This window comes from Bubalus kerabau, chromosome 18, assembly GCF_029407905.1.
Source record: "Bubalus kerabau isolate K-KA32 ecotype Philippines breed swamp buffalo chromosome 18, PCC_UOA_SB_1v2, whole genome shotgun sequence".
Taxonomy (NCBI): domain Eukaryota; kingdom Metazoa; phylum Chordata; class Mammalia; order Artiodactyla; family Bovidae; genus Bubalus; species Bubalus kerabau.
In genome coordinates this window covers 6,295,211-6,311,122 of record NC_073641.1, presented here as the reverse complement: position 1 = coordinate 6,311,122, position 15,912 = coordinate 6,295,211, and the positions used below count along the sequence as shown (strand labels likewise).

Genomic DNA, 15,912 nt, shown 5'->3' with positions numbered 1-15,912 from the left:
TGACCAAAGGCGGCTGGACAGGTCGACAGACAGACCTCGGCTGGTCCCTGGCAGTGCTGGCTGTGGCCTCAGTTTCCCCTTGCAGTGTGGGGAGCCCCACCCCCCGCCTCCCAGGCCTGTGGGGAGGACGGATGGCAGAGCTGTAGAAAGAGTAACCATGTGCCTCGCGCTGCACCCGGCCCACAGTGGGCCTTCAGGGCCCCTAGTAGGACATAGCCACAGAGCGGCGATCCCACTCCTGAAGGGGAAAGAAGCCTTCAGGCCAGCCTGCCAGGCGGAGGCCTGACTGTGGGGGCGGGGCTGGGCGCTGGGCTGGGCTGTTTGTAAAGGAAACAGTAACTACCCAAGCCCATTGCTCTGAGTGGGTCCCCATCAGGCTCCGGATGAAGCCAGCGGCAGCCACTACCGCCAGCCTGATGCTGGTGCTCACAGGTCTCACACCAAGGCACCTCTCTGAGTCCCTGGCCACACCCTATCACCCCCCACAGCCACTGGTGAGGTGGCAGGTCCCTACCCCTCTCTGGGCCTCAGTTTCCTCATCTGCAGCATGGAGTGATGCACTCAGACCAGCAGGTCATGATTTAGATCGACAAGTTTGTCTTTATCACATAATTTGTTCATAACCCTAATGAACAGATACTGACTCTGGAACCACCAACCATTAGGTGACCTTGGCCAAGTTATCCATCCATGCTGGGTGTGTGGATGGGGACAAAACTGTTTCCTGTCTCATGGGGTTCTTGTGAGGACTGGAGGACATCACCAGGTAAAGCCCTCAGCATGCTGCCTGGGCTGAGTAGGTCCAGTAAGTTAACAGAAGGGCTCAAGGCTTTCAAGGTCGGTGAATGACTCTTATAAAGCCTTTGGAGAGCTGCTGTTACTGGCTTCTGGCATCCAGTCCTTGCTTCTTCCGGTCTCAGCACCAGCTTTTCTTTAGAGGGAACTTCTCCCCGCTCCGTTTCCACTCAGTACCTTGAGCAGGGAGCCTTAACTTGGCCAGTCCTTCTAGCTCATCCCTCTGGCCACGGAGATCAGTGAGTCCAGATATTGAGATAGCAGCAGATTTCCTGCTAGACTTAAGTTCACGAGACATGGAACTGGAGATACTGGTGGCCTTGCCCCCACCCCAAAGGGAAAGCCTGCTGGAGGATGACACAAAGTCAGGAAAAGGGGTAGAGGCAGGCCAATGTTCTGGGTGCTATTCCTTGGGCCCCTGCATTGAGCCAGGCTAACAAGCAGCTGCTTCCTAGAATTTGCAGTCCATGAGACATTAATTCCCTTTATTTTTGCTTGAGTGAGCTTGAACCAGTTTCCATGTCTTAAAAGCAAAGGTTTCTGAAGCACAGTCTGTGATGCCATGGCTTGGGCTGGTGTCCCATGTTCAGTCTGACCAGCATTCTGCCACTGGGCAGCGGCCCTGACGTGGCCCGTTCCCGAGCTGCCCGGAAGAGGGACAGGGCTGCCTCAGGACAGCATGAGGCCTCCACTCCAGAGCTCGGGGAAAGCGCTTCTTCAGAGAAAAAGGGGCCAGGAGGGGGGGGACAGGTGTGTATGACTTGGCTGAACCTTCCTCTCCTGGGTCCCTGCTCAACTCAGCAGAAAGTAATTTGCTCTTTCTCTTTGGTCCAGAGGAACATCCAGGGAAATCACAGGCTCTCGGGATGAACCACTCCAGGCTCCATTAAGCCCATCCTGATCAGTGCCCCAGAGAATGTAACCCCAGCAGCCACAGGGCAGCCCTGGGGAAGATTGTATCCAGTAATGCTGTCTGCACGGGGGCAACCCAGGTATCTATCAGTTAGGAAACATGGAACCAGACAGACACTGATAAATCTTAAAATGGGGCAAGTGAAAAAAGGAAAACAGAGTAAGATCTTTAGCATGATACCATCCACCTATGCATGCTAAACATACAAAATAGCTCTATGTATTTTAAAAAAATACATGCTCAAGGACTTATGCCAAACATCAAGAGTGGTGCTTATCTGGGCAGGGGAAAGCGTGAGTGGGAGTCAGGACTGGAGATGAAGCAGAAAAGTCAAAACAAGAGAAGGAGCTTGTGTGATGCTGCCATGCCCTGAACTAGAGGTCTGAGGAACTCAGCTCGGTACCAGAAAGGGAGGAGGAACAGGAGCTCGTGCAGAGAGGATCATTGTGATCACAGTCCTGGCTGCACCTGGGGATCACCCCAGGAGCCATAAGAAACCTGGATGCCCGGAGCCAACCCGTAGGTTCTGATCTAATTGGCCTGGGTGCAGCCTGGGAAGTGGAGTTTTGAGAGCCATGATTCCCCCCACCCCCCACCCCCACAGGTGACCTCAATGTGCAGCCAAGGCTGAGACCCACCAAACTAAAGGGAGATGCATCTGGCCTCTAATCCTGGTTCTGTCACTCTCAAACCAATATACTTCCCTTCTCCAAGCCCTCAATTGTTTATCTAGAAGGGCCTAAGTTATTTCCTCTGCCAGGGGATCTTCCTGACCCAGGGATCAAACTCATGTCTCCTGTGTCTCCTGCATTGCAGGTGGATTCTTTACCCACTGAGCCATCAAGGAAGTCTTTCTAACATAAATCCACAGTGATGAGAGAACAGACGCTATGATTTCAGTACTTTTAGACCATGAAATTATTGTACTTTTTGTCCAATGTCTCCTAGTTTACAGTCTATGGGAACCTGAATAGAATTTGTATCCTACTGTTGTGTGAAAAATGTATAAATCCTAATTATGTTGAATTGGTTCATGGTGCTTTTCAGGTCTACTATACCCTTCTACTTTTCTGTATATTCATTCTATTAATTTTTGAGAGCTTTATACAGAAATTCCAACTAAAAATCTTAATTTATCTACCTAAAAAATAATTGTAATATATAGTGGAACTATAAAAATAAATAAAAAGGGGCTAAGTCACCCTGTCTTGAGGAAAGACTGAACGTCACAAGAGGGGGTACCCCAGGGTCCGGCCACAGAGAGGTGGTGCTCTCTGCTGCAGTTGGACCCCCGTGCAGGAGGCTGGGCTGAAAGCACAATTCCAGCATGTGAAAGAAGCAGGCAAGGACTATGGATCCCTTTTTATTCCTGAGACTAAATTTTGGCTCAAGATCCAGGGTGAATACAGTGCACCCCCATTCCATTAGATGAGAAGGACACTTCCCAGGTGAGGGCTGCCAGATAAAGTATAGGAAGCAAAGTTACATTTGAATTTCAGATAAACAACAAATTCTTCTCTACCGAGTTTTCTGTAATAAACTATATGGGGAAAGAATCTGAAAAAGGATGGATATATGTATAACTGAATCACTTTGCTGTACACTTGTTGTAAATCAACTATACTCCAATACAAAATAAAAATTAAAAAACCAAATTCTAAGTATGCCCCAAATATTGCATGGGATATACTTCAGGAAATTATTCATCGTTTTTCTGAAATTCAAGTGTAACTGGGCATCCTAAACCTGACAGCCTTACCCAGAGGCTGCTGTAGCTTGTTGGCATTGAGGCTCTATCCAGTGGGACCCGAGAGGTGAGGGAGGGACAGATGGACGGTCCTACACTTGAGTCATGTCTGACTCTTTGTGACCCCACGGACACATGGACCCCGCCACGGACCACACGGACCCCGCCAGGCTCCTCTGTTTATGGGATTGCCCCTGAAAGAAGACTGAAGTGGGTTGCCCCTTCCCTCCCCATGGGATCTCTGGGCCTGGGGTTTGAACCTGTGTCTCCTGCATTGCAGGCAGATTCTTCACTACTAGCGCTGCCTGAGGTGGGGATGAGGGGTCCTTATTCTGGAGTCTCACAGCTAAGACTCTAGAGGAACTGTGTTAACCTTCTTGTTCCTTGTGAGAAAAAGGAGGCCAGAGCCTCCTTTTCTTTATCCAGGCAGTACAGTGGACACCACCCTCAGAAGCCCAGTTCTTCCAGGAATTGGGAGGGAGGGACCCCACTTATGGTGGGATTTCTGTGGTTCTGATGCTGTGCTGGCAACAGCAGAGTACCTACTGCCTGGACTCAAACCATACAGAATCATGACTACTTTGCTTCCTTATTTTTATTATAACTTTTCTTTTTTTTTTTCTGATTATAAATCATTGTTGATAACTTGGGAGAGGGAAAAAAAGGAAAAAAAAAACCACCCATAACCCCTTCACCCTGATATAACCAATGTCAATTTGCTCTTTCCCTGGACAGAAAACATTTATTGAGCCTCGATCACATGTCAGTAAGTTCTCCATTACCTCATATAACCTTCAGAAAGGAAAATAACTTTATTGCCCTTTCTGCTTGTAAAAGCAATATCAGCCCTTTCCATATATATTAAAAAGATAACTCAGAGAGGTGTAAAGAAGGAAGTGAGATTCACCTATGCTCCTTTCCCCCGTGGATGGCATTCTTTCCGATCTCATCTTCCCTTCCGCATGTCATTGTGAACATTGTCCCATGACACCAGTGCTGGGTGCCCTGCATCAGCCCTCCATCACGGGCACCACTGGCAGATTAGAAAACGGAGGCTCCCATCTGCCCCCTGATGCTGGTGCTCCACGGGCCCTCTCCTTTCCTCCAGGGGCGTGAGGTGCTGGAGAGGCTCGGTAAAGGCAGGGAGGTGAGAGTCCATGACTCCTCACAGGTCTGTTCAGTTCATTAAGTCATCAGTAGAGGCTGCTTCCAATTTGTATTTTTTAAAAAAAATCCTAATCCACTTGTGCTGATTATGGAGTGGCTATGATTTCTCGGCTGGTACCGAGACTTGGGCTGTCTGAAGGAGCAGGTGAATGAGGCCCGATTGTTTCCCAGCTCCATAGGAATAAAGAGCTTCAAAAAAGAGTGGTCTAGAGCGGGGTCTAGACAGGGGGTCTAGAGGAGGTTTTTAGAAACCTGCATTTCCTGAGGGTAAAAAACCAGAACCTTCCATGGAAAAGAGCATGGGGGAACATGGTTAAAATGCGCGAGTAAGGCCCCAGCTTGGAGGATAGGTAGCTATTTATACTTTGGTCTGCCTAAGCCTGGATTTCAGACATGTGCCTCAGCGCCTGTGCAGATGGGCAGAGACTCTCATTTCTTAGCTATTACTTCTTGAGCACCTTCCATGTGCCAGGCGTCATGCGGTGTCCCTTTCATACACCATCTCATGTCCCGTGCCAACACTCCCATGAGGTAGGTACTATCATGAACTCATTTTACAGATGAAGAAACCGAGGCACAGAGAGGTTTGGTCACCTGGCCAAGGCCACACAGCTGGCAAGTGGAGAGCCAGGGGTGGAGCAGAGATCCACGTGACTCCCACCCCTCTGCTCCTAGCTGCTCAGTGCTGCTGCCTTTCTTCTTCTGGGGAGTTGGGGGCCCGAATGCATGCATCTCCCCTCCCTGCCCAGTGGTGGTGTGGGCAGTGGCGGGGGCAGCAAGGAGCCCAGGGCCAGGGTTTTCCCTCAAGATGCAGGGCTGAAAGACCAGAAACCGCCCAGACATTCAGATATACAAACTGTACTCCATCCAAATCAAGGCATACTCCTGGGCAATGAAAAAGGAACACATTTCTGATACAGTAACAACATGGATGAATCTCAAAGATCTTGTGCTGAGATTAAGGGGCCAGACACTAATGCATATACTGCATGGTTCCATTTATGTGATGTTCAGGTAGTGGTGCAATAGTCTATGGTGAAAAATCGGAACAGTGGCTGCCCTGGTGGGGAGGGGGCTGCCTTAAAGGGGCAGGCAGCAACTTGGCTTATGGTATACAGTGTATAACTCCATCAAAACTCAAACTTTAGATCTGTGCATTCATTGCAGGTAAATACATACAGGGCTGTGTCCCCTGAGAAACCTGCTCTCCTTTTTCTCCCCCAGAAGTGGAGGCTGGGCTGCTCACGTGCAACCGGAGTTCGAGAGCTAATGCCACAAAGAGAAAGCAGGCCAAGAGCTGGGGGGAGGATGGGAGTGGCAGCTTAATGGGTGTGGATTTCTCTTTGCAGTGATGAAAATGTTTTGGAACTAAACAGAGGTGATGGTTGCCAAAACTGTATGATGAATGCCACAAAACTGGACACTTTACTTTTGTGTTAAGGGAATTTTACCTCAATTTTTAAAGAACTTTGAAAAGAGAGAGAAATAGGGTCTTAAGAGCAACAGACTTGTATCCCGTGAGTTCTCACCACCAGGACTTCAGCATTAGTCACTCCTCCTTTGTTGGAGCCAGGGCCACACTTACCTGCCTGCATCCCCAGTGGACCCTGAGCCCTTTAACCATGGACCTTGATATGATACCTACTGTCCACTGCCTGGGCAGTGTAGGGACTAGAAGATTAGGTCATGGGTTTGATTGCTGAGTGAGGACGTGGATTGTGAGTGAATGAATGAGCAAATGCATAAACAGATATGTGAATGAGTGAATATATGAATGAGTGAGCAAAAGAATAAAAGCTTGCATGAATGAATGAATGAGCAAGTGAACAAGGGAGTGAAGGAACACACCCAGGAACGGATGAAAGAACGAGTGAGCAAGTGAGGACACAGCGAGTGAAGGAGCAAGTGGAGGGGCCTGGACCTGACCGTGGACTCTGGGCCACACCCGTGTGGATTCCCATCCAGGTTTTGCAAGGCAAAGCGTTTAATCACTCCGGGCCTCAGTCTTCTCATCGGTAAAACGGCGATGGTGGGTTGTTGCCAAAGATAAATGAATGGAAATGTGTAAACTGCTTAGAAGACGCCTGGCAAAGGGAGCCCTGGGTATTCGTGAATGTTAAAGAAACACACCCTCATGCGCACCTGGTCCCGGTGGGGCCACCCTATCTCCCTTCCAGTGGGGACCACGACCTACCGAGGAGCTGCACCTCGTCGGTGATGCCGTAGACGTCGATGAGCGCCCAGAGCGGGCCGCCCACCGCCACGCCGCAGTGGAAGAGCACGGGCTCGCCGTCGTTGACGCTGTAGAAGACACGGCCGTGGCGGTCCGCCCAGTAGGCCAGCACCGTGTCACGCAGCGCCAGGTTCTCCGGCAGCGCCTTGGCCCAGTAGCCGGGCCGCGTGACCAGGTCGGGACAGGCGTACTTGGGGATGTCCTGGGCACTCATGAGCGACGGGTCGTGTGCTGTGAAGCCGAAGCGCAGCGCCCCGCTCCAGCCCGGGCGCACGGCCACCAGGCGCAGCCGCACCTGCTCGTACAGCCGGATGGGCCGCTGCGTGAACGTGACCCCGTTGCAGAAGCTGTTGCGCCGCGTGGCTCGGCGCGAGTGGCCGTCTAGCCGCACGTTCTTGCCCTTGGCCTGCGCGTGGAAGCGCGGCGCTTCGCCCAGCACCGGGCGCCGCTCCGGGCCGGGGCCGCAGCAAGGCCGGGTGGCCAGGAGGCGCGCCGGCGGGCTGGACTCTGCGGGAAGAGACAAACAGGAGGGTTAGGCCCCCTGGCGACATTGTGGCCCCGATTTGTCTTTAATCATGTCGTTTTTAAATTCCATCTTAGTTTGACCTGTAATTGCAAGTTTCAGTCACTCCAAACTGCCCAAGACTGCTACAGCAAACTCACTCTGCCCACTTCACAGATGAGCGAAGAGCAAGGGTTAGCCTGTCTGTGTCCGTCCAGTGAAGCACTGTTCAGAGCCGTTTCACTCGCAGACAGGCCAAACCAGTGAGCTTGTCACGACAGCCAGCGTGGGGCCAACTGACTTTTCTGTCTCCATCAAAACCCTCCACATCTAGAAAGAGTGTGAAAGTTGCTCAGTCGTGCCGGACTCTTTGGGACCCCATGGACTATACAGTCCATGGAATTCGCCAGGCCAGAATATGGAGTGGGTAACTGTTCCCTTCTCCAGGGAATTTTCCCAACCCAGGGATTGAACCCAGGTCTCCCATATTGCAGGTGGATTCTTTACCAGCTGAGCCACTAGGGAAGCCACTTCGAGAGGCTTCCTCCAAAAGCCACTTCTGGATTGCAAAGTCCCTCTCAAGGCTACGGCAGCCTTGGATTCTTGAGGAGTAGTGGAAGGTGTTTGGCTGCTTTTCTCTGTGTAATTTTTATTAAAAAGGCAACTTGGGGGCCCTCTTGGGATCCCCAGTACAGCCTGGAATCTCAGTTCTCTGGCACTTTCTGGTTGTGCGACACACAGCAGACCCAATCTCTCTAGCGTGTTTCCTTGCCCGTAAAATGGGAACATCAGCTTAACTCACACAGCTGCTAAAAGATCATGTGGGTGAGTTCCTAGAAGACGGCCTGGCACAAAGCATGTGTTTAATAGGCAACTAATAACACGAGTATAATACTGAGTTCCAAAGGACACCCGAGCCAGAATTCTGACTTCTCCTCCCCTTTACCCACAGAAGAGGAAGGCATTCTTTATAAGCAAGGCTGGCTTTTCTAGAACATACACCTTTCATAATTCATTTCTATGGGGATTGTGCCCTGAAGGCCCTGGAGAAACTTGGGACAGTCTCCTTACAAAGGATCTGGTCGCTGGCCACAAACCGGGCTGACCCGGTCTGGAGGTGGGGGCAGCTCCTGGGAGGCTCCGGTAGCCTGGGAGGTAGCCAGGTGGGCGATAACTGCACAAGTCTCTGGTGCTCGCTCACAACAGCAGCTGAGAACAATTTTCAAGGCGAAGGCTCACAACGCACAGGCAGCCCCTGGCACACAATGGTCTGCAGAATGGCGACCATGGGGAATGAGAGCCCACTCCAGGATCACTCTTCCCACACCAGCCCTCGGGCTCCACTAACACAGAGGTTCTGGGGAGTGAGGACAGGAGAAAATGAAGAGGGACAGGCAATGAGAATGCAGGCACGCCACGGCCCCCAGGCTTGGGGGGACGGAGGCCCCGGTCACCGAGGCAGGGGTTCCTGCTGGAGGCCCTGCTGCAGACGCAAGCCACCGACCCACGGAAGACAAATAACAAGCAGGAAAGCCAAGAGGAAATAAGGAAAAATAACCCTTGAGGCTTCAGTCATTCATCCACTCGGCAGGTGTTTAGCGAGCACCCAGGAAGTGCCAGGTGCCATGTTGGGCACCACTCAGCAGGTGTTTAGCGAGCACCCAGGAAGTGCCAGGTGCCATGTTGGCACTGGAAACGCAGCTGTCACCAAGACTGATACGGTTCCCACTTGGACGGCGCTGTGGTTCCAGTGGGCAAAGTAAGACAATAAACAAATCATACCTGATGGGAGGCAGTCAAAGGAGGGGGAAGAAAGCAGTGCTATGCCAGACAGGAGTTTTCAGGGAGGGCCTCTCTGATAAGTGACTTTGTTTCTACTTTTTCGGTCATACCTTGCAGCATGTGGGATCCCACTTTCCTGACCTGGGGTGGGACCCGTGCCCCTGCAATGGAAGTGTGGAGTTTTAACCACTGGATCACCATGGAAGTCCTTCTGATGAGTGACTTGAGCAGACCCAAAGGTGAAGGTATTTGGGGGAAGAGCATTCCAGGCAGGGGTAACACCAAGTCAAGGCCCTGAGGTGGGAATGTGCTCGTGTGGGTGGAATGGTGTCAGTGGGTTTGGTGTGGAAGGAAGTGACCAGAGCTGGAAATTCCAGCAGAGCTGCAATGGTGGGGAGTGGGGGGTGGGCTGGGAGAGACCCTCTGGTTGTGGTCTGTTTTTTCTTTCACCATTTCACTCTGAGATGGGACATTATTGGCGATTTAGAGCATGGCACCCCACTCCAGTGCTCTTGCCTGGAAAATCCCATGGACGGAGGAGCCTGGTAGGCTGCAGTCCATTGGGTTGCTAGGAGTCCGACTCGACTAAGCAACTTCACTTTCACTTTTCACTTTCATGCAGTAGAGAAGGAAATGGCAACCCACTCCAGTGTTCTTGCCAGGAGAATCCCAGCCATGGGGGAGCCTGGTGGGCTGCCGTCTATGGGGTTGCACAGGGTCGGACACGACTGAAGTGACTTAGCAGCAGCCGCAGAGCAAAGAAATGGTAGTAAAGTTCAGGCCACAGGGTGGAGAGTAGACTGTTGGTGGGCGGCGGGAGGGTGGGGTGGAGTCTGGGCAAGGAAGCTAGGGGCTAGGACAAGGCTGAGGGATTCCTCCAGGGTGGAGATGATGGTGCCTCAAATTTGGGGCGGGGAGCTGTGAGTAAAGGTGGTGAGAAGGGGTCTGATTCTGGATATGTTTTGAAGGTAGTAGAGATTTGGAGGTTTTAGTTTTTCATGAGAGAAATAAAAAACATTCAACACACAGTCTGCCCTCTGTGTTTTCCGGCTCTGTGTCACTGAAGTCAACCAACCACGGATTGAAAATATTCAGGGGAAACAGATTCCAGAAAATTCCAAAAATCAAAACTTGAATTTGCTGTGAACCGGAAACTACTTACATAGCATTTGCATTGTATTTACAACTATTTACATAGCATTTACATTGTATTAGGTATTATAAGTAATCTAGAGATGATTTAAAGTATAAGGAAGGATGCGTGTAGGTTATATGCAAATACGACACCATTTTACATAAGTGACTTGGGCATCAGAGTTGGGGTATCTGTGGGGGGTCCTGGAACTAATCCTCCTGCCCCCAGGATACTGAGGAATGACCGTATTTGCTTTGGATGTTTAAGCTGTATACAATAAATACAGCTTAAACTATATTTTAAAAGTACACAAAATTTTTAAAAAGGCGTCTTGGTTCTATGACAGATACCAGAAGTGGCAAGGAAAGGCTGGGCCATACCTAGCATGGACCCTGGAAAGCAGGGGCGTGTCTATTTCATCTGTGATTCCAGTGCCCAGCAAAGGCCTGGCACACATCAGGTACTTGATAAATGCCAGCTGCTGCCTTTATTATAGTTAGAGCAGACTTTGGAGAGCATCTCCTTGAATAAGTCCATTTTGCAGATGAAAAAAATGGGTCCACAGAGGGAGAAGGAACCCGCCCAATCTCAGGGTCACTAAGGGCCTGGGCAGGAACCCCTCCCTGGGTTCTTCTGGCCGACTACCCCTGACACAGGGAGGCAGAATGTCAGCGGTCACTCCCACCCAAGGAGGGTAAGGAGAGCCCTGGGCGGGGGTGGGGGGGTGCTGGCCACGCACCACCTCCCACAGGCCCTGGGCCATCATGAAAGAGGTCCAGGTTCTGCAGCGCTCATGGCAGGGCAGCCCTGTGGGCACATGCTGCCCCTCCCTCCTCCTCCACAGGGAGGAGAGATCTAGCTTCTCTCCAACTAGTGGGTTGATCTCACCCCAACTCAGAAACTGGGGTGTGCCTCAAGCCTGGCCAATCAGATCACTATAAACTTTTCAGGTAGGGGAACCTTCTTTTGCTTATAAGCCAGGTTGAGCTAGGTTTTTGATACTTGCAAACAAAACTGTTCTGACTGACAGTTACCATGCATTCAATAACCTTGTATGGAATACCAGCTTTGGCCTGGCTACTTACCATGCATTTCCTCATTTAATCTTTATAATAACCCTTTGGGTAAGGACGACCATTAACCCCATTATGCAGATTAAGACATGGAGTTTCAGAGAGGTTGAGTTATTTGCCTAAAGTCACACAGCGCGCTTAGCTAAAGGCAGAGCTGTGACTGAAGCCACATTTGTGTGACCTCCATCGGCCTTTTGAGCTATTTTACCATATTCTCTCTGCCTTTTAGGAATCCACAAAAGATAGACAGAATGAGCTGTAGATCCCTGATGTAGAGAGGGAAGCAAGAAGCCACTATTGATTCCTTGTACCCCTAGGTGGGTCTGCTAAGCATTGGACAGGTGTATGAGGGCAGCAGGGAAGATGCTCACTCCATTATTCATGCATCCATCCACCCACCTATCCATCCATGCGTTCATGCGTCCATCCATCCATCCAATCATCTTCCATCTACCTATCCATCCATCCAATCATCTTCCATCTACCTATCCATCCATCCAATCATCTTCCATCTACCTATCCATCCATCCATCCATCCAATCATCTTCCATCTACCTATCCATCCATCCTTCCATGCATCCATCGTTCATCTTCCTATCCATCCATCTAACCATCCTCCCATCCATCTATCCAACCATCCATCAGTGCATTCATCTATCCATTCATTCATCCATCTGCCCATCATCCATCCATCATCCACCCATCTATCCATCTTTTCTGAGGATATATCTGCTGAAGTGAAGCACTGAGGGAGCAGAGGTGAGGACACAATCCTGCCCTTGTGGAGATCTGAGTCTTTCCGTGGAAGAGAAGACACACAGGTGAATAGACATGAACATTAGGGACCAATAATAACAATAGAGACCATGTTAGGCATTGGAGATCCCAGATTTAGCCAGGGGCTGGGGGGCAGGGGGTAATGCCTGCAGAGCCAGGTGTTAAGGGAGGAGATGAAATACTCCAGGCAGTAGGGGCAGAGGTTGGGCAAGCTAGACCTGGAAGGAAGGTTTAGTCCTATGGAAGGTGTGGCAGAAAGCGTCTGAGGTTAGGCAGCCACTGCTTTGCATGGGTGAAGGCTGAGGGGTGAGGGTGCGGTCAACGTCATGGGGACCAGATGGGAAGGCCCTGAATGCCTGCCAGGGAGGCTCAGAGTACACAGCATGGGCAGAGGGAGCCACAGGCTTCCAGTAGAGCAGGCCAGCACTGTCTGTTAGGGAAGGTCCCTGAGGCGCAAGGAGGGTGCACACAGGGCCAGGCTGTGGGCCATCTGCAGAACCACAAGGATGAAAGCAAGGGCCCGCTGGACAGGAACACCCGTGGGACAAAAATCAAGCAGCTGGGAGAAATACTGCCCAGTGTGAACCGTCAGGAGAGGCTGCCCAGGATGGTAGAGCCTGTGTTCTCCACGCCCACTGCGGCCTTGTGCCAGCCACCTGACTCTGGATGGCAGCGTCCTCCAGTGTCCAAGAGACCGGACTCTCTCCAAGGTCCCCGCGGCTGGCAGACTCTCCAGGAAACATTAAATAGGACCGCAGATCAAAAGCACCAAAGACCACAGGCCACCCTTATTTGATGATTTTTATCTCAGCTCCCATCATTGTTGTTTTTCTGACCTTATCTCTTCATCAGAGTTTCTTAAGGAAACTGGCTTGGGGACTCTGAGTAGATGTCCCTTCAGAGTGGCCTGGTGATTTCAGTGGATGCTGGAGTCAGGAGAAATGCTGCTTTGTTACTATAAGGGGAAGTTTCCTGCTAAACCAGCTATATGTTAGGATAAAAGGCAGCCAAGAAACCAGGGAAGTTTACGTATTTGTTTAATTTTGATTATAAGATCCAGCTTCCTTCAGGGAGTGAGGGATAAACACTATTTTTCCCCCCTCCTCTGAGGCCAGAGTCCTGATGGGAGATAAAGAAAACCAGAGTGGAAAAGTCTATAAGAGGAAGTGTTATTTACACAAACTGAAACTGCTTAAATTAAAGGAACAACATGAAGCTGTCTTTAAATTGTACACCCGCGTCAGCTTAGGGGAAGCAGCTTCTCCACGAAACAGAAAACTGCGGCATGGACCCCAGGGGGCCCGTCCGGGGATGTCAACAAAAAACCTGAACTTTATTAAGTTACAGCAATAAACACTGCAGCCATCCTAGAGAAAGTTTGGGAAGAAGGAGAAAAATTCCCATCTCCCCACACTCTCACCTTAACTCATAATACATTTTGCATCGTCCCTGACTGGCCCTCATCCACAGGAGCATCACTGGCTCTGCTCTCACTATGCGCCATGTCTGGAGCCGGATGTTTCTGCTATCGTGGTGGCGGTGGTGGTTTAGTCGCTAAGTCGTATCCTACTCTTTGTGACCCCATGAAAGGTAGCCTGTCAGGCTCCTCTGACCACGGGATTTTCCAGGCAAGAATACTGGAGTGGGTTTCCATTTTTTTCTCCAGGGCATCTTTCAGACCCAGGGATCGGACCCACGTCTCCTGCATTGGCTGGTGGATTCTTTACCACTGAGCCACCTGGGAAACCTTTTGATAACATGGTGATGGTGGTTTAGTTGCTAAGTCGTGTCCGACTCTTGCGACCCCATGGACTGTAGCCCGCCAGGCTCCTCTGTCCATGGGATTCTCCAGGCAAGAATACTGGAGTGGGTTGCCATTTCCTTCTCCAGGGGATCTTCCTGATCTAGGGATGGAATCTGGGTCTCCTGCATTGCAGGAAAATCCTTTACCAGCTGAGCTACAAAGGAAGCCTTTTGATAACATGGTTGTAGTTAATTCTCAAAACAAATCTTCACCTACAGGATTCTCATCTGCATTTTCCAGGAGAAAACACTTACTGCAGATCTAAGGGGCAGCATTGAGATGTGAACCCAGCTCGGTCTGACCCCAAACCAGTGCTCTTTCCTCTTGCCTGACTTTCTTCCATTTGTAGTGTGGAAGTACTAAGCATGAAGTAGTACTGAGTACCCTTTCTAATTTCCTTGCAATCAGAGAACACAGTTAATTCTGCTTCCTGCCTTTTCTAACTCAACATTACATAAAAAGCATTTTCCACACATGGCTCCCAAGCATTCACTGTGCTGTTTCATGGCTGCAGAATATTCCACTGAGAGCCAAAAGGCCCCCCACTGTTCCCCTCCTGGGGATCACTTCAGCTGTTCCCCCAAATGGCTGGGTCTGTGAGCACAGAGTTTCCTGGCTGCTGGTACCAGGACCAGATTCAGATGGACCCCTTCTCACTGGTGAGAAAACCTTCTGCCAGGAAGGGGCCCCAGCCCACGCCAGGGACCAGACCTTTCCCCCCAAGCAAGGCCGAGTCCCAGCTGGACTTATGGGGGTGCTGCCTCTGGCCGGTGAGCCCCCTTGCCCTCTGGCCAGGAACTGGGTCCTGGGACTCCAAGAACAAGGCAGGGGGAGGAGACTTCTCTGCAATGGGAACCAAGGGGAGATCTCTGCACTCAGTCCCTTCCTATGGGTAGGAGGGAGGGCACCGTCCTGGCCCACCCCTCAGAATTAACCGAAGGCTGGTCCAGCCTGCCAAGAACAGAGGGGCGGGGCTTTCCAACATCCAGTCACGGAAGCAATGCCCCAACTCAAAAGTGTAGGAGCAGAGGTCTTCCCTGGCGGTCTAGTGGTTGAGACTCTGCATTTCACAGCAAGGCTCGCAGCTTCGATGCCCAGTTGGGGGAAGTTCTGCACACCATGGGGTATAGCCAATAAAAAAAAACAAAAATTGTATGAGCAGAGATGTGGGGGCTAGAGGGTGAGTGGCTGTGGCAGTTAAGGAGAAAGGGGCTCTGTTTGGGAAAAACGAGTGTTGGCACTGCCAACCTTGGGCTAGCTGTTCCGGAAGGCAGGGGGACAGCAGAGCTGTTCCTTGAGCCTGTCCTTCAGGGTGGCTCTGCAGTTTACTCGCGTGTGCTTTAGAACAGCCTTCATGGCTCTGGGTTTGAGCCCCTGCTTTGCTGCTCACTAGCCTGAAGGGCCTTTGGGCAAGTCACCACCTGTTGACGGTGTGTGAACACAGACCTGTTCCCTCCCCCCACCCCCAGGCTGCCCAGGCTCAGGGAGGGGCGGTGAAAACACAGAAAGCGCCCAGCGGGAGTCCCAGCGCACCACGGACGTGCACTGAACATTCATTCCCTCCCTTATGGGCAACATCGGGGTCCGACCCTTGGGCAAGCCCCTCACGCCATCTCTCCCACACTTTTATCTCCTAAATCTCAATTTGAGAAGTGGTTAAAAAGAGCACAGGCTTAGAGTCAGACAGACAAGGGTTCAAATTCTGATTTTTGTCATTTTGCAGCTGTGTGATCTTGAGGTACATGCTTACCTTCTCCGCGCCCCTAACCGGACCTAGAGAACTGGTAAGAGTCACCTCCACCCTGCATGATTGCTGTGAGGACAAATGAGGCCAGCTAGTCAGACATGGCATGTGGCACATAGTAGCTGTTCAGTTAACCCTGGCTTCCTCCCTTTAGCTACCTTTTGTTGTTCCTTTACAGAGAAAAGGTTTACTCCTGGGTCAGAGATGGCTGTCTGTGGGTCTGGAGAATACATCCTGCAA

General features: G+C 50.9%; 1 protein-coding gene across 1 annotated transcript in view; it reads right to left on the bottom strand.

Moving 5' to 3' along the window:
- Positions 1 to 15,912, bottom strand: part of NEURL1B (neuralized E3 ubiquitin protein ligase 1B) — a 42,204-nt gene that overhangs the window by 12,862 nt on the left and 13,430 nt on the right. The window contains exon 2 of the mRNA XM_055554925.1: positions 6,817 to 7,362. Within this exon, the coding sequence (XP_055410900.1) occupies positions 6,817 to 7,362 (546 nt within the window). The remainder of the gene's footprint in view (positions 1 to 6,816; positions 7,363 to 15,912) is intronic.